At 41.2% G+C, this 22,186-nt stretch overlaps 1 protein-coding gene across 1 annotated transcript in view; it reads left to right on the forward strand.

Annotated features, from left to right (window-relative positions):
- Eif5b (eukaryotic translation initiation factor 5B) overlaps positions 1 to 22,186 on the forward strand; it is a 59,936-nt gene that overhangs the window by 20,695 nt on the left and 17,055 nt on the right. The window contains exons 4-12 of the mRNA XM_021170786.2: positions 102 to 771; positions 2,829 to 3,046; positions 3,405 to 3,555; positions 13,646 to 13,744; positions 14,435 to 14,524; positions 15,372 to 15,446; positions 17,498 to 17,778; positions 18,752 to 18,859; positions 19,493 to 19,603. Of these exons, the coding sequence (XP_021026445.1) occupies positions 102 to 771; positions 2,829 to 3,046; positions 3,405 to 3,555; positions 13,646 to 13,744; positions 14,435 to 14,524; positions 15,372 to 15,446; positions 17,498 to 17,778; positions 18,752 to 18,859; positions 19,493 to 19,603 (1,803 nt within the window). The remainder of the gene's footprint in view (positions 1 to 101; positions 772 to 2,828; positions 3,047 to 3,404; positions 3,556 to 13,645; positions 13,745 to 14,434; positions 14,525 to 15,371; positions 15,447 to 17,497; positions 17,779 to 18,751; positions 18,860 to 19,492; positions 19,604 to 22,186) is intronic.

Raw genomic sequence — 22,186 nt, forward strand, 5'->3', positions numbered from 1 at the left:
GTGAAGTGTTCCACACTGAGGAGCCCCATGGCCTTTAAGGGATGCGGAGTCCTGTCAAGGGATGACAGTCTGTTGTGTTTCTAATAAGGGATACTTTTTAGCCTACAGAAAACAAGGAAGAAGAATCTGCCTCAAAACAAGATAAAAAGAAGAAGGGACAAAAGGGCAAGAAGACAAGCTTTGATGAGAATGATAGTGAAGAATTGGAAGATAAAGATTCAAAGTCAAAAAAGACTGCCAAACCTAACTCAGAGGCACCCCTTTCTGGGAGTGAGGATGCTGATGATTCTAATAAACTTTCTAAAAAAGGTAAAAAAGCCCAGAAATCCACGAAAAAACGGGACGGGTCAGAAGAGGATGAAGACAATAGCAAAAGAAGTAAAGAACGTTCAAGAGTAAACTCCTCTGGTGAAAGTGGTGGTGAGTCCGATGAATTTTTGCAGTCCAGAAAAGGACAGAAAAAAAATCAGAAGAACAAGTCAGTTCCTACCGTAGACAGTGGGAATGAGGACGATGACTCTTCCTTCAAAATTAAGACGGTGGCCCAGAAGAAGGCAGAAAAGAAAGAGCGTGAGAAGAAAAAGAGAGATGAAGAGAAAGCGAAGTTGCGGAAGATGAAGGAGAAAGAAGAGCTAGAGAAGGGCAGGAAGGAGCAGAGTAAACAGAGGGAGCCTCAGAAGAGACCTGAGGAGGAGGTGTTGACACTCAGAGGGACTCCTGACACAGGAGCTGCCTCGGAAGAGAAAGGAGACGCTGCTGCAGCTCTGGAAGGTTGGTCCTAGCCACAGAAGGCTCTGGTTCATGTTCAGTCTAAGTTGTGGTCATTGGCTCTGATACTGTCTTGTGACTTGTGCTCATACACACCTGTGTGGGGTCCATCTCTTTGTGTGCGGAGGAGGCTGGAGGTCGGTTCCGCTGTCACTTTACATGATATGTTTTTAGTATTACACCATTTCTCTATTGCCTTTCTGTATACCTCTCTTTGCTCTCTTTTAAATTCATGGCCTTGTTTTTTCCCCATGAATTGCTGTGAGGTTGAGTCCCCCAGGAGTGTCAGAAACTATGTATAAAGCCTCACCCAAATGACTTTCTGAACAGGAGTTGAATAGAGACAGCAACAGATAGATACACTAACGCCAGGGCCTCAGCTCTCTGTAGAGAACCACAGGCAACCAAGGAATGCTGAGATAGAGCATAAGAAATCGTCTTCCATCTGATTTTTTTGAGACAGGGTTTCACTGAACATAGAGTTAGTATACTGACTGGTCAGTAAACAGTGCTGTCACCTCTGGCTTTTCTTTTTATTTTTTTTAAGATTTATTTATTTTATGTATTCACCTTTGCTTTCTTCAGACACACCATAAGAGGGCATCAGATCCACTGCAGATGGTTGTGAGCCACCATGTAGTTGCTGGGAATTGAACTCAGGATCTCTGGAAGAGCAGTCAGTGCTCCTAATCGCTGAGCCATCTCTCCAGCCCATGTCTGGCTTTTTATGTGATCACTGGGGGTATGAACTGAATTCCTCGTGTTTGCATGGCAAACACTCTATTCGTTAAACCATTTCTCTTCACTATTTATTTATACAATAGAAATTTAATAAGGTTTTATTATGAATACTTGTTTTGTTGTTAATAAAGACTAAGTAGCCAAAGAGATTTCCTTCTCAAAATTCATGTCAGATGTTAACTAAATTTTTCCCTTTCTATAAAAAAAACCCAGCTTAATCTTTGAAATATAAAAGGAAAAGTAAATTAAGAGACTTAAATTAGTTACACTTAGATGACAGGGAGCATGTTTTTGTTTCATTTACTGGTTTGTCTGTGTGGGCATATTGTGCCTCATCATATGGGGAGAGAGGTCAGAGGACAGCTTTTAGGAATCAGCTCTCAGTGCCACTCAGCTTCAGGAATCAAACACGGGCCTTTCCCCTTTATCTGCTGAGTCTTGTTACTGACCTCTCTTTTGTCTTTTTTGGTAATTGAAATAAATTGATCAGTAATTGAAATATAAATATTCTACCTGATTGCTTTCTTTTGTTGTTTGTTTGTTTTTTATTTTTTTCGAGACAGGGTCTCTGTGTAGCCCTGGCTGTGCTAGAACTCACTCTGTAGACCAGACTGGCCTCCAACTCACAGATTTTCAACTGCCTTTGCCTTCTGAGCTCTGGTATTAAAGGTGTGTGCTGATTGCTTTCTCTTAGAATAAATATATCTAAATATCAGGTGATTTAGATTTCTAAAAATAATAGTTTTTTCTTAGACTAGAAAGATTTTTATTCAAACAAAAAACAAAAAAACCCAAAAACCAGTTTTTAACCATTGAGATTTTTATTCTCTGAATTTTGAGGAGAAACACCATCACAGGACCATCACAGATTTTATTTCTTCAGGGTTTTGAAGTGCAGTTATATTTTTGTATTTTGTTCCCATGCCCGCATATTCTTAGCATTGTTTTCATCATCCCCATCTCACAGAAGTAAAATGACTTCAGCACCTAAATGGGCTTGAGCTAGTCTGCTTCTTTAGAATTTCAGACCTGTGCTGTGATTATCTGGCAGATCCCTGACATGTCTGCTGCCTTTTTACTGCTGACAGAGTCTGTGTTCATCAGGGTGACTCAGGCCAGCAACAGCATTGGCAGATGCCCTGTGGGTCAGCTGTGATCTCTGATGAGCTGTTCTAGACACAAGGGTCTCAGGACGCTGTGATCCATGCCACTCTTTGAGAACTGGTGGCAGAAGCCACAGTGGTCCTTGCATTCTGGCTAGTGTGTATTCACTGTCATAGAAATAAGCTTGAGCACTTTGCCTTTATTTTTTTTGGTAGACGACAATGAAGGAGACAAAAAGAAAAAAGATAAGAAGAAAAAGAAAACAGAGAAAGATGAAAAAGAAAAAGAGAAGAAGAAAGGCCCTAGTAAATCTACTGTTAAAGCTATCCAGGAAGCTTTGGCTAAGCTCAAAGAGGAGGAGGAGAGACAGAAGAGAGAGGAGGAAGAAAGGATTAAGCGGCTTGAGGAGCTAGAAGCCAAACGAAAAGAAGAGGTATGTCTTATACTGATAGTGAGTTTTACCTGAGGTCTGTTCTCTGTGAAGTAAATGTACATGTGTGTATGGGCATTGCAGTCACGCTAAGTGCTCTGATGTACGTAAGATGGAGAAGGTACAGGAAAGTCTTCCTCATCTCCCCATGGAGAGACGAAGCTGCATGTGTGCTACTGCCAATAATGTAACCTGGTGTTATTTTAAGAATAATGTATAACATTTTGATATCTTCAGTTGTAATCTTCCCAACATATTTTGCCTCCATTTTAAAGACGTTTGAAATTTGTGTTGTTTATTTTAAACTTCATGGTTCATTTAGCTAGTATAATTTTTTTATATGCCATGTACTCTTGTTTAGGAACGATTAGAACAAGAAAAAAGAGAAAGGAAAAAGCAAAAAGAAAAAGAAAGAAAAGAACGGTTAAAAAAAGAAGGAAAACTGTTAACTAAGTCCCAGAGAGAAGCCAGAGCCAGAGCTGAAGTGACCCTTAGACACCTCCAAGCTCAGGGTGAGTAGTGGCCTTGGTGGCCGAACTGTGAGTGCGCGCAGCTTCTCAGGACTTCAGTTGTGTGGGATTGAATCTGTGGAAAAGCTGTGTAAACAAAGGACGGAACAGGTGGAAAGTGCCATTGTTAGGGAGAATGCCTTCTATGCTGTGATGGAAATTTATGTGCAAATAATAAATTCCTATGAAATTTGCCCTCCCTCCAATAAAGTGAAAAAGTGAAAGTGAGACCTTCTAACCAGTCTCACTGATTACCAACCTTTTCCATTTTTGTTTTACACTCCTTTTTCTTCTGACCAGTTTTCCCCCCTGCGGTTCTTTGAAGTGAGTTGTAGACACTTATATTTTTACTTTTTCTCTATATTATTTATAGATGTACTTTGCATAGTGTAGGTAGAATATATATTATCACTAACAATATTCAGGTTTTTCAAAGGTGTTTTTGTAGGTGCATGCATCTATGTGCACATGGCGGGGGGTCAAAGGTTGATATTGAGTGTCCTTTTTTTTTAAAGATAGATAGATAGATAGATAGATAGATAGATAGATAGATAGATAGATAGATAGATAGATAGGTTGATTGATTTATATGTATATGAGTACACTATTGCTCTCTTCAGACACCAGAAGAGGGCATCAGCTCCCATTTCAGATGATTGTGAGCCACCATGTGGTTGCTAGGAATTGAACCTCTGGAAGAGTCAGTCAGTGCTCTTACTCACTGAGCCATCTCTCCAGCCCCCGACACTGAGTGTCTTAATTGCTTCTCCACCTTATGTTTTTGAGACAGGATCTTTGGCTAAAGCTGGAGCACAGCACTTGTCTCGAGTGGGTCTGCCAGCCTTCAGCCTCCCAGTGCTGGGTTACAGGTGTGCACAGCAGTTCTGAGCAGGTTTGCTTGCTTGCTTTTTAGTGTAAGTGCTGGATGTCTTAGCGCATCCTCATGATCACCCTGCAGGTGTTTACCAGCTAAGCCGCCTACTCAGCCCACATTACCTTTTTATTTCTGATTTGTGTTTTCGTTATTTTCCTCAGTCTTTCAGAGATCTTATAACTGGGTTGGTTTAAATCTGGATCCAGATGTGAGGGTCAGATTGCATTTGGTTGATAGGTTTGTCTCTCAGTTCTACCACCCACCTCCATTTTGACATGCCATGTAGTTATTGACCATTCTGGAGAGTTCACTAGAATATCTCAAATTCTCACCTTGTAGAATTACACTCTCCTGATGTTGGTAAACAGCATGCTTTTATTCTGTAATTTCTTAGATTCCACAGCTTGGCAGCTTCTTAGTGGTACTGTATACTTGCTCACATCAGCTGGGACAGTTGGGCTTTCTGATGTGCTGCAGTGTCAGGTTTGAAGAGCAGCCCTGTTGTAAAACAAAACAAAACTTAAACCAACCCCTTCAGTAATAGTTCTAACATCCAGTCAGTTGTTACCTTTTATTCAGTATTCTTTAGGAATTACAACATTGGTAATAATTAATTTTTCCTTTTATTCTACATTGAATTAACCAAGGTATCGAAATACTTCAAACACAGTTTTCTTCCAGAGATGTCAAGATAAGTGTTTACTTCTTTTCCCCTTGTAAGGCTTCAGAATAATTAGTTGGTGTCTGACAACCTTAAAAAGTGTCTTGTGAATTTAATTCTGTTTTTTGGTTTTGTGACTATATAAATGAGTGGCGATTACTGATTTTACCTCTTGATGCATTTGATACTCATTGCATCATCTTCCCCAGTGGAAGTCCATGGCACTGACTGACTTCCACAGGACCATGGTGTTAACTGATTTCTTCCTTCTAGGTTCACCCATGTTTTTGTTGTAGATCTGGAATCAGCTATTTATCACACAGCCTTGGTTTCTGTCCTAGTTGATGGTGTTTAAAGATGACAAATCAATCATATAGTTGTGGTTTTAACTGATAAAACCTAAAATAATGTCTTTGCTCCATTGAGAAAACTTTCTTTCTGGGTCTTCCCTTAATTTCCTCCTTATATTCCTCAAACTTTTTTTTTTAATTGGATATTTTCTTTATGTACGTTTCAAATGTTTTCCCCTTTCCAGGTCTCGCCTTTGGCAACCTATCCTGTCCTCCTTCCCCCTGCCTCTATGAGGGTGCTCTCCCACCCACCCCACCCCACCCAACTCCTGTCTTCCCTCCCTGGCATTCCCCGACATTGGGACATCAAACACCCTGTGGCCCAAGGGCCTCTCCTCCCACTGATGTCCAGCAAGGCCATCCTCTGCCACATATGCGGCTGGAGCCCTGGGTCCCTCCATGATTGGTGATTGTTGGTTGTTGATTGTTGGTCCAGTCTCTGGGAGCTCCAGGGGGATCTGGCCGGTTGACACTGTTGCTCCCTCCATGGGGCTGCTGCTCCTTCAGTCCCTTCTCCAACTCCTTCATTGGGGACCCCATGCTCAGTTTAATGGTTGGTTGGTTGCAAGCATCCGCCTCTGTATTTGTCAGGCTCTGGCAGAGCCTCTCAGGAGACAGCCATATCAGACTCCCGTCAGCACGTACTTCCCAGCATCCACAATAGCATCCGGGATTGGTGGCTATGTATGGGATGGATCCCCGTGTGGGGCAGTCTCTGGATGGCCTCCTGTTCAGTCTCTGCTCCACACTTTGTCTCCACATCTCCTCCTGTGAGTGTCTGGTTCTCCTTCTAAGAAGCACTGAACCATCCACACCATGGCTTTCTTTCTTCTTGGGCTTCATATGGCCCGTGAATTGAATTTGGATATTCAGAACTTACGGGCTAATACCCACTTATCAGTGAGTGCATACCGTGTGTGTGTTCTTGTGTGACTGAGTCACCTCACTCAGGACGATATTTTCAAGTTCCATCCATTTGCCTGTGAATTTCATGAAGTCATTGTTTTTAATAGCTGAGTAGTACTCCATTGTATAAATGTACCACATTTTCTGTATCCATTCCTTGGTTGAGAGGCATCTGGGTTGTTTCCAGTTTCTGGCTATTATAAATATGGCTGCTATGAACATAGTGGGGCATGTGTCCTTATTGCATGTTGGAACATCTTCTGGGTATATGCCCAGGAGTGGTATAGCTGGGTCCTCAGGTAGTACTATGTCCAGTTTTCTGAGAAACTACCAGACTGATTTCCAGAGTGGATGTACCAGCTTGCAATCCCACCAGCAGTGGAGGAGTGTTCCTCTTTCTCCACATCCTCGCCAGCATCTGCTGCCACTTATTCCTTAAACTTGTATGTAGTCATGTAAGGAACTTGTTTAGAATGATATCAGTGACTCAGATAGTGTGTACTTTGTAACTGATGCTGTGGTGGCCTTTGACATTGCTGTTGAGACCTATCATCATAGGAAATGGTGATGCACAGAGCTGAAGCTGTTTGCTTGTCAGACAGAAACCTATTTGTTTTTTGGGATGAACTCTTTATTGTGTTTGTACATAGATTTCAGAAAATTTATTAATTGAGGATATACCTTAAAAAACTAGTGGTGTTAGAGAATACAGTTGCATATAGTTAGTGCCCAAGCAGACCTCAGAAGCCACTGGTGATGAAAGGCTCTTGGAACAAATGTGAATGGAACAGGAAGAGAATAATTTTACAGGCTCAGAAATGCTGTTTTATGGAGTAGCTAGAGATGTAATTAGATGGAAATTAAGATTATAAATTATTTACTATCAGGCTTTATCAGTCTTTACAACCTGTGTGGAAGAGATTGTTTCTGAAGAGGCAGCTCTGACCCTGGGTCTCTTTTTCCCAGTCTTTAATGCTGTCCTGTGCCTGAGAGCTTCTGGTTCCACATGGCCTAGTAATAGAAAGTTTTAATTTTTCAGCTCTGAAGGCTGTCCACAGTCTATAATGATGTGACTACTCTTAGCAAAGATCCTCTAGTGTTGTCTCACTCTGTCTTTGAAAGGTAGCACACTACGGAGAGAGAAGTTGTCACATCCATTGCCTAGAACAATGTAAAACCTACTCAGTAAATTCAGAATGTTCTCCTGGATATCTGCAGGGATTTTCTGCTATCTGTGGAAATTGCTGGAGGTTTTCAGTCACCTTGGAGTATTTGAGTGTGATGTCTTGATTGCACAGAAGTGCTTGTGTTGATTTTTAAGAACCCAGTTGAGTAAATCTGGCCTAGTTATCAGCGTGCAGTTTTCTCCTTTGGATTAAGCTGTTGACCTGGTGGATGTGGGCTGCTAGGCAGGGAAGCTGTACTGTCTATTGTACACAACCTCTTTCTTTGGTTTGCTTAAAAGATTTCTGTTTTCATAGTTTTAACACTGATCTTTGCAATTCTAGCTTTTATCATTACCCACCTACATACACACACCCCTATACTTTAAAGTTAGAGACATTCTGAGTCTTAATTTTGATTTTATTCAAAATACCATATAATCCTGCTGCTGTCTGTATTGTAAAAGTCGTGACCAGACTGAATGCCTGTGTTAGCTGAAAGGAGTCTGAGTTTCTGAAAAGGTATCTTATTGTGTTATAGGAGTAGAGAAGAGGGCTGTAATATGCTACCATTCATTTGTAGATCTCTACCAGTAACTGTAAACTGAGAAGAGGATATGCCCTCATACTTCGTAATGTTACAAATTAGACATGGATTTACTCTAGTGTCTCAACAGTACTCCTTAACTCCTTTATTTGGGAAAAAACATTAAAATAATAAAAATGATAACAATGAATTCAAATGGAAATAGATTAATGACTTGAAATTAGAAGTTTTTACTTTGAATAAGTCACTGTATTGAATCTCACTTGGTGTTGCATTTTTAAAAATATAGTGTAGCAAATTATTACTCATAACAATATAGATTGATAAGAAAAGCCCAGAACGTAAATTATTTCAGTGAAGAGGATGTTAACCAGGAAACAAACGTAATTTTGAAACATGGTAAAAAGGGACTCCATACACAGATGACAGTGGGGGACTGTTGGCGCCTGTAGGGTTTGGACATTCACCCAGTGTTCCTGGTAGTGTTGGTCTCTGTGAATCTTGCAGAATAACTTGACAGTACACATAAAGGACCATTAGAAAGCTTTATTAACCTTGTCAAAAAGCCAAGGAAATATTTACTATGGAATGTTGAGGTACAAACACAGTTTCCTTTGTGTTTGCTTCTCAGCAGTTCCTAAGCTGGCAGAAGGCACAGGTACCTTATTATGACTGTGTTGTAAATTACCACAAACTACCTGAAAACAACACACATTGTATAGCTTACAATTGTGTAACTGAAAGGCAGGACTGGACTGGAGTGTTGGCAGCACTGTGTGTTTGTAGAGCTTCTGAACAAGAACATTCTGTGGTCTCTTCTAAAAGCCTTTAGAGGCCACTCACATTCCATGGCTCACGAGTGTCCATCTTTGAAGCCTTCATCTTCTACCTGTGTGTTCAGCCACATCTCCCTCTGATCCCAGACTCTCTGGAAAAGGCTCTCCTTTACTCATGAAGAATGCCATGAGGAAGTTGGCTCGAGCCAGGTAATTTCCCTACTCCACACACATTTAAGTGCTTAATGTTAAATCATGTCATGTAGGCCATCTTCGTCATCTGTCTGCTCTTCTTCCACGTTCCCACTCTGTGTGAGATTTAGGACATGAGCATCTTTAGGAAGATTCTTGGTCTACCTTCCACAGTTACAATGTGTTTTTGTTTTCTTTGTGAATTCTTTAAAGCTTCAGTGTTTTGTGTGTATTATGTTTCATCTTGTCTCTTGGTGACGAGATAAAGTGTGTGCTACTCCAGGATGGGGAGCAGGCGGGCACCATTGTCTATCATAGTCGCCTGTCGCTTGAGTCCTCCAGTTGGGGATTGGGGAAAGCAGCAGATTTATCTGAAGTCCAGTCAAGAGACAGATGGCATAAACTTTGTATTACTAAGGATGTGTTTGAGAAAGTAGATCCTGAAATAGGTCCTGCATTTCTCTTTGAGGCATCCCTGTGAGAGTTTAGAGGCAAGTGAAGCTCACCCTTGCCACTTGTGGCTGATTCTGAGCTGTGCTTCAATGCTTTACAGCCTCAGTTTATGGACTGTATCAGAAGGAAGATGGTTGTGGTCCTTTGTGGAATGAGAAGAGTCTCGGAATTTCCCTTCATTTGTAAAATTTTAAATAATTTTCTTCATTTTTGAATTGAGTACATTATTGTATAACATTATGTGAAATTAGAGTAGTATTCCTATTTGTTTGCTTAATGATGGCCAGGGTTGTTGAGTAAGGAATCTCTGATATCAGAAAAGTTTAAGGGAACAACTCACTTTTTTTTGCTGACAGTTTTTTTTCTCCATGCTTTGGCTGAGTGACACTAGGGTCACAGAGCTGGAAACCTCAAGAGACCACCGAGCTCTGTGGAGTTGTAATTAGCTGACTCCTTGTCCCAGTGGTCAGTCAGTTTGGGACTCAGGTCCAGCTAAAAGGGGAGGGCTACTTCTAAAGGCAAAAGGCCAGTCTTCTGCAAAACTGTACCTTCACAGGTCACAAACATCCCCGGGTCTTTTGCATTCTTGTAATCCCTGGTATTGTCTTCACAGCCTTAAGTTGCTCACAGGGCTGACCTCAAACCTATGCTCTACTCTCTATACTGCTGCTCAGCTACTATGAAATGTCTCTCCTTAGAACAGCTGAGCTGTGACACAATATAAGCTAATGACAAGATTGTTAATGCCAAAGATTCCAAATCATCATGGCCAGCAATTAATCAAGCAAGCTTGGTACATTCAAGCACTTGGAACATTCATTAACAGGGTCAAAGAGATAGGTAGGTAGGTAGGTAGGTAGGTAGGTAGGTAGGTAGGTAGATAGGTAGGTAGGTAGGTAGGTAGGTAGGTAGGTAGGTAGGTAGGTAGATAGNTAGGTAGGTAGGTAGGTAGGTAGGTAGGTAGGTAGGTAGGTAGATAGGTAGGTAGGTAGGTAGGTAGGTAGGTAGGTAGGTAGGTAGGTAGATAGATAGATAGATAGATAGATAGATAGATAGATAGATAGATGGATATTTATGAATATGTATTGATATCTATAGATTTACATAAGTATTTGCACATGTTATACATAAGGATAATCTCATAAATTGGGTATAATCCTGGGAATGTAAGACTGACTTAATGTTTGAAAATCAATCACTGTCTTTTCATTTTAGCAGTCTAAAGATTTAGCGAGTTGTCATTTACACCTGATATTTACAAACAGTATCACTGAACTTCCTGGTCTGACATTTTAAGATATCAGTCTCCTTCTACTACACACTCCCAACCCCCCAAAAGGCACAGCTGTTAAATTAGTGGTAAAAAGCTGAAGAAGAAACCTTAACAGTAAGCGGAAAAGATGGCTGAGTGGATAAAGACACCTGCTGCCAGACCTGTTACCCTGGGGTTGATCTCTAAGACTCACATAGTGGAAGGAAAAGAACAGACTCTTTAAATTGTCCTCTGACTCATTTCCAAATATATGACTTCATGCACACACATACAACTAAAGTAACTTTCAAATTGAATAAAAAGAAATCCTTATTATGGAAAAGGCAGGGCAGCCTTTGCTCACCATGCTCATTGAGTGTCATGCTGTGATGTCCTAGTGTATGGCAGGCAGACTGCAAAGAGGCTAGGAAGCTTCCTCTGCAGGTTATGGTCATCAACATAGAAAAATGCTGTGGCATCTTCTTCACCAAGACAGATGTAGCGCTAAGCATGAGGTTACCAGGGCTGTAACTGGCAGATAGACGATCAGTATGTAAACATCAGTTGTGTTTTTGTGCCAGCTATTTGCTACTGCAGAAAAACAAACACTTGAGCAGTAACATTTATTAAGCCAATCCACAAAAGAAACTGGAAGCATTATAAATCTATTACTTGTAAATCTGAAAATTGTAAAACAGTAAAGAATAAATCAAAACAATGACTGTATAAAACATACTGTTAACCCCAAGACTCAAGACTGTGAAGCTTTCCCTAAATTGGGTTAATTTACCCATGGATTCAGTGGGATCTCAATTGAAATTACAGAATGACACTTTACAGTGCTCTGCTTCCTGTTTCTAAAACACAGACATGAAAAGGTTGACTTAGAATAGCCAAAGTGATTGCTTTAAAACCTCTTAAGGTTTATTTAAGCTGGGCGTGTTGTGGACATGTTTAATTCTAGCACTTGGGAAGCAAATGAGTCAAAGCCAGTCTGCTCTACATAGTGAGTTCCATGACAGCCAGAGCTACATAGTCCCCTGCCTTGGGGGGAAACACACACACACACACACAAACACACACACACACACGGTGTATGAGTGTTGTTAACTGTATATATGTGTATGTGCATGTATGGTGCCTGGTGCCCACAGAGGTCAGGAAAAGGCATCAGGTCCTTTGGAAGTAGAGTTATGGATGGTTATAAGCTGCCATGTGGTCCTGGGGACTAGACCCCTTCCTGTGCAAGAACTGCAGGTGCTCATAACCACTGAGCCTCTCTCCAGCCCTCCCAAGAATGCTTTTGAAAACAGTAATTTGGAAGCCTCAAATTACCCGATAACAAGATTTACTCTAAATAAAAATTTAAAACACAGTCTAGAGCCCCAAGGATCATTGTAGTGTTATATTGGATCAGTGATTGGCACGTGGGTGGAAAGGAGATGCGCAGAGCAGCACCTGCACATGAGAGTGACTTCATTCTCCTTTATAGAGGGAAATTCAGTGGATGCAATGCATGTAGATTATTTTGAACAAATGTTAAACGATTGAATATCCCTATGCAGAAACTTGTCCTTATCCCCACTTTTATTAATTCAAAATGGATCTTAGTTCTAAATATTAGATGTCAAAACTTTAAGAGAAAAATAGGAGAAAGTGTGTTAGGCGGGGAGTTTCCAGATATGTCTCTTAAAAGTATAATTAAGGGCCCGGCAAGGTGGCTCAGTGACTTAAGGAACTTGCCTCCAAACCTGATAACCTGAGTTCAGCCCCTGATACCCATATGGTGGGAGAGAACTAACTTTGCCAAGTTACCCTTTGATCTTCACATCTGTCCCGTGACATTGTGGATGCCAAGGACACATAAGTGTAATAAAATAGAAACCATAAAGGAAGGAGAATTTACACCTTCCTAGTTCATATTTTATGAAGACTATCTGAGGTCTATTAAAGCCTTTTATTCAACAGTTGGAAACCGAACACCTCCATATAAAAGCATATAAAAGATTTGAATGGCCACTTTAACAGTAAACTGTAAACTTGAAAGCTAAGTCTAAAAGTCCACTTTAAAGAACAGCTGACAGTTTTGAACAATACTAAACACATACTTAACTTCTGTGTCATTCAAGAGATAACTCATGAAGAAGCCCATGTGAAAATACTCACATCTGTGTTTCTCGTATTACTGTAGATTTGGTCAGAAGCTCTTCAACCATTAACTGGGTCGATGAACTTGTATAATACAGTGAGTCAGCAGTTACAGATGAAATGCTGGGACGGGCTTGGTGCCAGTCCCTTCTTAACCCCAGTACTTTTGAGCAGAGAGGTTGATCTTTGAGTTCAAGACTATCCTAGGCTACATAACATGATCCTGTCTAAAATAAAACAAGCACAAGTGAAGTACTGATGGCTCCCATATCCATTCTGATGGCAAAAGCCAGACTGGTGACAGTGCTTGTTTGGCATTTTTAGAACAGCTGACCAGTGTGGTTGAAGAACTTAGACTAAAGAGCTCTGGCTGATTGAGACAGTGCGAGGTGCCAGAGCTGCTCTGCTGCTTCGTTGCCATGCTACTTGCTAGGTCCACACACTCTTTAGCCCTCAGTGTGTTTACATGTGAATGTACAGGCACCCCGGGAAGAAGCCATAGGTTTCTCTCTGAATGTCCTTTTGTATTTTGGGGTGTGTGTCTTTTAAACTCCTTTTAAACTGTTTTGGAAGTGTTGAGATGAAGCCCATGTAGCCCACGTTGATCTAGAACCTCAATAAGGTGGTCTCCTTGCCTCACCCTCCCAAAGTGCTGGGGTTAGAAGTATGAGCTACTATGCCTCATTTTAAATTCTCTCTCTCCCGTACCAAATAAACCATATGAGAGTATAAGCCTTAACTTTTTCTCTTTTTTTCCCCCTCACTGCTTAGGTGTTGAAGTGCCATCAAAAGACTCATTGCCAAAGAAAAGGCCAGTTTATGAAGATAAAAAGAAGAAGAAAACACCACAGCAGCTAGAGAGTAAAGAAGGTTTGTGTACGAAGTAGCCTTCGCCTTAGGAGGGGTTACATGGGCCTCTCCTCACAGCTTTCAACACAAAGCATCTTTGTGCGAGCATGTATGTTTGTAGGGTGTTGGACAGCTCAGGGCCCTATGGAGCCAAAGGCGCGCCTGTACTTGGTTTCCTCCCCAGCCCCCAGAACTGCATTTTCCTATCCACTGTTCCTTAACTTTTTAGTTATTCTCATGTGATTCAAATGAGAGGCAACAGAAAAAGTACTTCAGGTGTTAGAGAAGAGGGCTCAGTTGCTAAAAGAGTGCTTGTTGCTCAGTCATGAGGACCAGAATTAGGATCCTAGCACCCAGGAAACAAGCTGGGTGTCCCACAAATGCCTGTGATACATCTCCCAGGGATCCAGTGCCTTTTCTACCTACACACAGGTGTGCGTGTATATTCACACAATAAGATACATCTTCAAAAAATATGTCAGATTGGAATATCTGCATTTTATTCCACGAATAGGTACTGTTACATTTAAATAACAAAATATAAATTATTTTTCTTCTAGCCCTGTGATTTTTGTGTTCTGCTGTATCAAAAGTGATTTTCTATAAAGTGGTATCAAAGGTCTCAAGGATTCCTATTATGCTGAACAGGATATTTGAAGAGAAATTACAGACTGCAAAATGTGGCTAATACACTTTGTTGCTCCTATTCAGTATCTGAAACTTTGGAAATAAGCGCTCCTGTGGAGGCTGTGGACCAAGGAGGACCAGAAAAGGAAGAGACAGCACCTTCTGCTGAGCCAGGCCAGTACCATCAGGGTTTCAGGAGTTCTGTTAGGCAGTGTCCACTACTCAGAAGTAGTTTGGAGCCAGATGGGTTACAGGCTTGAATGGGTTTCTTCCATTCTTTTTAGCCCATCTCTTTTCATTTCCATTATGAAATGAATGTGATGCTTGGATCTGCATTTTTCTTTTTTAGTAGTGTCAGTAAAATGTCTGTGAGAGACACTGAAGAGTTCCCGAATTTCCTTGTTCTTACTTATGGTCAAAAATCTCTGAGCCTGGAGTTTTTAACTTTATGGTTGAAAAGCAAATTGGAAATATCCTTAGTTAGATCGTTTCTAAGAACCAGAAACATACATTTTGAAACTTTAGAGGTTCCCCCCTACGTACTAATCTAAATGCATTCAGCTTACACATTTGATTGTGTAGGCACCCGTACATTTGTGTACACAGCCTTCAAGGGCTGGCAACATTTTTGCCTTTTCTTTTTTATCTAAATGTTGTACTAAAAGATAAGTCTGGTGAGAGTAAAATAAAAACCCTGTGTGTCATGTGTGAGTTGAAAGTTTTAGAGAACTGAGTCTGCTCATCCTTTTAAAAAATCCAAATATTTTGTTGTTGAGGTTTTTAATTTAGTTTATTCAGACATAAGATCTGGTTTTAAACTAATATGGCATATTGAAACTGGATTAGAACAGTGAAATGTCAATCATTGTAACGTACAGCTTGCAAGGTGCATGGAAAGACAGTCCCAAGGAAAACAGCCACACAGTTTTTCATACCTGGATCATGTCTTTTTGTATGTCCAAGCGTAATGTCACACTTCTGGAAGCAAGCGTGAGCCTTACGTAGCACCTTGTACTTACAGAGGAAGAGGAAGACACTGAAGATGCTGGGTTAGATGACTGGGAAGCTATGGCCAGTGATGAGGAGAGAGAGAAAGGTAACTCTGAGTATGCCAGGGCACCTATTGCCCACCTATGTGTGTTCCTGAATTACACAGCCACACCCACTGACCATGCACGCGTGTTCCTGATTTCCTATTGCCTACCTATGTGTGTTCCTGAATTGCATAGCCACATGTGTAATTGCCTAACCATGCACCTGTGTTCCTGATTTTCTATTGCCCACATATGTGTGTTCCTGAATTACACAGCCACACCCACTGACCATGCACCTGTGTTCCTGATTTCTGAATGTTGTTTTAGAAGGTTTCCTTCAAGGTGACAGCTACCCAGAATGCATTTATCCAGACAGTATGGCATGCCTAGCTTGCCTCTAAAGCTTACCTACACAGAGCCTAGCACAAGGCAAACATTGGCGTACTCCCTGTTCATGGTGAATAAGATGTAAACTTTGGTCTTTTATGACTAAAACCCTTTTCTTTGAATGCAATTTCTTACTATTTTCTTTCGTGTACTTTTGAGAATGTTTACTTTTTTGATTTTTGAGATTCTTCCTCTTCCTTTTTTTAATTTATTTTTTTAGTTAACCATGGGTTTCACTGAATTCTGTAAGTTTTAATGTTAATATGGTCTAGTTTCTTGTTTTATATACTTTACCTAGTGGGTTTTACTCACTATAGTGTGGTTTGCTTTTTTTTTTTTTTCCTATATATTTTACCTAGTGAGTTTTTAACCTACCTGGGTTAAAAACTGATGACCAGGGAATGCCATGATTTATATAGTCCCTTTCTCCCTCTCTTCCACCCCACCTCCATTTGTGTTTATGAATATCTGTGGTGCTGGACAGTGAACCCAGAGCTTTGCATCAACTAGGCAGGAGTTTTACTGGCACTGAGTCGTTTCTTTCTCAGAGGTTCTCTGGTTCTCACCATAGAAATACAGTGGCTCAGATATTTTGTTCTCAAATGTGATAGAAGCTGTTTAATCTGTAGAATGTCTTGGATTTTGTATTGAGACCACTAATTGCTGATTATTTTGTTCAAGATTTTATTATTTTGTTCACATATGAGCACACCCATGCATACAAACTCATTTTATTTTTAAAGACAGGACATCTGCCTAGCCATGTCCTCAACTGTGTGCTCCTGCCTTGGCCTCTGAACGCTGGGGTGCTAGGGGTCTGTGCTCTGACTGACCTGACTTTGTTTAAGATGCCAAGAGTCCAGTGCCGCCGCCTTTCCCAGCAGCTTTACAGCTTACATGCCATCCCTTTTTGTCTTTTCATTCTGTTTCTTAACTTGCATTGTTTGTCCTTCTTCTTTTGTATATATAGTAAAGTATTTTCTGGATAGAAGACATTTTTAACATCTTTTGCTTCATTTTTCTTACTACTTTTTCAAGCTTTATTTTTTATTTTTTTATATTTTTTAGCAGAAGATCTTGAGTATCTTTGGTTTGTTTTGAATCAGAAAATTGAAGCCTTGTGTCAAAAGAGAAAAGTCAAGTAATATTGTTTTTGGAGAATTTCAGATTCAGGGATTTTTAAATTAAGGATATTCAGTCACTAGTACACTAGCATCTGGATAACAGATGCATGAGTTTGTTTCATTTTAGATGATGAGCCAGTGGGCAGTGCATTCATTTGTTATTTCCTGTTTGATCTAGGGTATACCATTCTAGGATTTTATCCCCACTAACAGTGCTAGAGACTAGTGTCCACCCATTCATCCCTCCCTTTGTCTCCCTCCCTGACTCAGCCTTGGCAGGTCTGGACTCGGAATGTCTCCCTGTTTCCAGAACTCTCACAACATTGTGAGGAACAGCAGCCTCCATGTTGTGCTGAGCTGAGCTGTCCTGCTGTCAGCCTGCCCAGGGTCGTGGAATGTAGTGACCTCAGTTCTCACTGCTGGGTGGTAGTCTTCACTGACTACAGATGAATACTTGGTATTTATCAGGAACAAAGTGTAGGGTGACTGCTGTAATTAGTGTAATTTCACTGTTATTTTTCCATACTTTGTAGTCTCTGCTCTTTTGGTATAAATCTATGATGTTAACTTTTATTTTAAAATCAATTTGTTTTTCCTCAAAGAAGGAAATATGATTCACATAGAAGTAGAAGAAAACCCTGAGGAAGAGGAGGAAGAAGAAGAGGAGGAGGAGGAGGAAGAGAGTGAAGATGAGGAAGAGGAAGGGGACAGTGAAGGCAGCGATGGGGACGAGGAGGACTGCAAGCTGTCGGACGAGAAGGACTCAGGGAAGGCCGGAGACACGAAGCCCAGCAAAGACGCTAGCTCAGACTCCGAGTACGACTCCGACGACGATCGGACTAAAGAAGAGCGGGCGTACGACAAAGCGAAACGGAGAATTGAGGTATTTGTCCGCACTCCGTCTTTGCTTCCTTCCTCAGCCCTTTGTGCTCATTAGCTTGTATAGCTAAAGGCTTAGAGTCACTGCTTTAACAAATAGTAACATGACTAATATCTCTCCAGTTTTTGTAATGTTGGACCAAGCTGTATTTTTGACACTGTTCTAAACCGGGAGCGTCCCTTTTTCTTTAGACAGGATGGGGCCTGCTTCATCAGAGTCTGTTCATTTATTCCAGATATCAATATCCTGTTGCGTGGTGGCTTAGGGATGTCTGGTGTGTTGAGCGTGGCTCTGACGGGGCAGATGCTTGCCTTGTGCGTAGAGAGGGCCGGTGTAAGCACCTGGTCTCAGTGTTTGAAATCTGAGTGCTGATGAAGCTTCTTGGCTTATTTTGTCTTTTTGTCTAGTTTTTATGTTTTCATTCCTTTGAAGACAGGGTCTGGTAGCCTAGACTGGCCTTGACTCTCTTCTTCTGCATCTGTGCCCTCAGTGCTAGGATTGAAGCATGTGCTTCTTTTTTTGTAGTAAGTGCATGTGCCTGCTTAGCTGTTGCACTTCTCCTATTTAAATCAAGGGATTTAAAAAATTCTGTCAGTTAAATGTGAAATAAGGTGTAGTTTAAGGACTGGAGGTATGACTATAGATACAGTGCTTGCTTCAAATGTAGGATTGAATTCATTCCCATCCCTCGGGTAGCATCTGGACACAGTGGCACGTACCTGTAGCTCAGTGCTCAAGTGATTGGTCAGGCAGCCAAGCACTAGTGAAGTGGAGGCAGGAGGATCAGAAATTCAAGGTCCCCATGACTACATGGTGAGTTTGTCTTCAGTCTGGGCTCAGTGAGATACTGTGTCTCAAAAAAAGGCAGCTACAGTAAAAGCAGTTGTGTGTAGTCAGCTAACCAGGGCATGGGGTGTAAGCTAAGAGAGTGAGTGGAAAGCACGCACAGTGTTTAATTTGTGATCCCTCCTTCTAGAAACGACGACTTGAACATGGTAAAAATGTAAATACAGAAAAGCTGAGAGCCCCTATCATCTGTGTGCTTGGACACGTAGACACAGGAAAGACAAAAATTCTAGATAAGGTAAGAGAACATGTGCATTAATAGTCTGTGAACAAAGAAGCTCGTCTGCCCAGCTGTGCTGTCGGGCAGCCTGTCAGGGCCTCAGCAATTTTGTAACTGAGTAAAGGGGAATGGGGGAGTGTCTTAGTCAGGGTTTCTATTCCTGCACAAACATCATGACCAAGAAGCAAGTTGGGGAGGAAAGGGTTTATTCGGCTTACACTTCCATGCTGCTGTTCATCACCAAAGGAAGTCAGGACTGGAACTCAGACAGGTCAGGGAGCAGGAGCTGATACAGAGGCCATGGAGGGATGTTCTTTACTGGCTTGCCTCCCCTGGCTTGCTCAGCCTACTCTCTTATAGAACCCAAGACTACCAGCCCAGGGATGGTCCCACCCACAAGGGGCCTTTCCCCCTTGATCACTAATTGGGAAAATGTCTTACAGTTGGATCTCATGGAGGCATTTCCTCAACTGAAGCTCCTTTCTCTGTGATAACTCCAGCTGTGTCAAGTTGACACAAAAATAGCCAGTACAGGGAGGGACCCAGGTATCTGTTCAGAGAGCTTTCTCTGGGGTCACTAATACAGCCACTCTGCCTTCAAAGGAGTTCTTCATGCCAAAATACCAATCTCATTTTTTTGTCTTTTCATAGCTCCGTCACACACATGTGCAAGACGGCGAAGCAGGCGGTATTACACAGCAGATCGGTGCCACAAATGTTCCTCTTGAAGCTATTAATGAGCAAACTAAGATGATTAAAAATGTAAGTTCCCTCATATGTTATTTGTTTGGTTGACATAAGAAACACCTCTCACCTCAAAGGGCAATTGTTAGTGAGCATGGCCCAGGAACCCAGATTCGGCTTACCCTGAATTTCAGGTTCCAACATGATAGCAGTTTTATGAAGTTTTTATAGTAGTAGAACAAAGTCATATGCTTTTCAAATATGTTGGTAGAAATACCAGGTATGAGAAACTCTTCCTATAAGCCCCAGGCTTTCTGATGACTGTCATAGCTTTGGGTACATTCCCAAAGGATTTGCTTAATAGTCATAAGGATGTTGGAGACCCTCTAAAGCACTCTGAAATTGCTTGGTGCTGTTTGGCTCTAGACCACTGGCTGCCCTGCTTCTCAAGGCCCCATTGTTGTGAAGTTGCGTTGTTGTTTTTTTTTTTTTTTTTCTGTGTTTTCTTACCCTTAGCCCTTCATGTTTAAAGGCTGATCTCTACACATATGTGCAAGGCCTCAGGGGCTTAAGGGGCTCCTGAGGCAGATCTTTTTTACGTAAGAGACTATTAGAAGAGCCATGGTTACATGAGGGACTCTGTCTGGGAAAGCAAGGTTGCTCGGTGGGCAGTGCTTTTCTGCCATGCCCAAGGATCTGGTTTTGATGTCTGGGGCAGGAAGATTACTGCATATTTAGGTCCAGTTTGAGGTTCCTAGTCCAGACCAGCATAAGCTGTATAGGAGTTTAAAAGTTGAACCAAATTATATAAATATACTAACTGAATATTTTCTCTACTTACTTGGATATGCCCATATTTTCAATGTTAATATAATGAAGGTAGTAAAAAGCTTACTGGGACTCATAGTACAAACCCTGTGTGACCTTGTTAGGAAGTAGATGGAGCCTTGTTAAGCCTTAAAGCCAGTTACCTAAGCCTTAGTTCACTGGTTTTTGATCATTTTTGTTTTTGTTTTTCCTTGAGTATGACTTCGTTGCCTTTCTTCTTGCATAATTATAAGTTTGTTCAAGAGATATCTGGCCATTTTCTATCTTAGTGTTGGCTTCTTTGGCCAGTTTTCCAGTTACTTAATATTGTGTTGTTTTAGCAGTACGTTGTTTTGAATCTCTGTTTTATGGATTTTATGGATTCTCCTATAGTCCAGGCATCCCTGAGCCTGCCTTCCAGCTGCTGCGCAGACACAGAGCAAGCCTCACTTAACTGTAAATGTGTGTGAGCTGCCTATTTACATCCCCCTGCCAGCACCCAGGCTTAGGACATTGGAATCATGTCCTCAGGCTCGCACATCCTAGACAGCCCCAGCCCTGGCTCACTGCATTTTAAATTCATACTTCCTCTTAGAAGGTAAAAAAAATATTATTTTTTTTTAAAAGTTTTATGTTTTTTAAGAAGCAGTTGAATCACTTGGATTTACAGCTGGTCATGATGAGCCACCCAATTTGGGTGCTGGGGCCCAAACCTGGATGCTCTAGAAGAGCAGCCATTGTTCTTGACCTTGAGTCACCTTTCCAGCACCCTTAAGTAATACTTGTGTTGTTACTCATTGGATGTTTCCTAACAGTGAACTCTTGTGGTTTTGGTACTTAAAGATCAAACTTAAAATGAAGCCTGTACTGTAGCTCTCTGTACAGCTAGTATGATATCTGTGATTTACTCTTCATATTCAAGGCACTGAAGTGGAAACAATACAATTCCCAATACATGTTCATTTACGACAAAAATAGATTTGAAGCCTCATGCATTTCAATCACTGACTTAGATGAGAGCGGGAAAACGCAGAGTCCTGGCAAAGGTTGAGATTCTGGATCATTGTATTAGGGTCAGCAGGCTTGTGATGTGTGCTGGGTGTGCTGGGACATGCGCTTAATATAGCACTTGAGAGTTTGAGGCAAGGGGATTGCATGTTGGAGGCCAGCCTGAAACTTATATTAAGACTCAAACAAACTCCAAGGGCTGTGGATGTACATCACTGCTAGAATGTGGCTGTCCAGAGCCTGAATTCACCACCTACACTGTAAAATGAGTGAGTGAGTGAGTGAGTGAGTGAGTGAGTGAGCGAATGAAGGAATTAGTAAACGATTGTATTCAAGAACACTGTCCAGGTAATCAAATGCTTGTATTTAAAGCAGGATGTGCATTCATTAACACTTTTGATCCATTTGGTCAGTATTATTAAACTATAATTTTGAGGTAGTTTTGTTTGGTATTTTAGATTTATTTAAAATTGGGCCATTTTTTATTTATGGTGTGTCTGTATGTAGGTGTGCACATGCCATGGCGGGGACAACTTTCAGGAGTCACTCTCCTTCCACTATGAGATCATGAGATCTGGTGACCAAATTCAGTAGTTGACAGGCTTGTATTGGAAATGCCTCTAACCACTGAACCATCCCGTCCTCAGATAAATTCTGTAGATATTAAGTCAAAGTCTTTTTGTTATTTTTGTATTTTAAGACATGGTTAATCTGTATAACCCTTGCTGTCCTGGAACTCACTCTGTAGATCTGCCTGCCTCTGCCCACTGAGTGCTGGGTTAAAGGCATGCAGACAGATACACACACACACACACACACACACTCCAAGTCAGCTTTTGTAGATAA

The sequence above is a fragment of the Mus caroli genome, chromosome 1, assembly GCF_900094665.2.
Source record: "Mus caroli chromosome 1, CAROLI_EIJ_v1.1, whole genome shotgun sequence".
Lineage (NCBI taxonomy): Eukaryota > Metazoa > Chordata > Mammalia > Rodentia > Muridae > Mus > Mus caroli.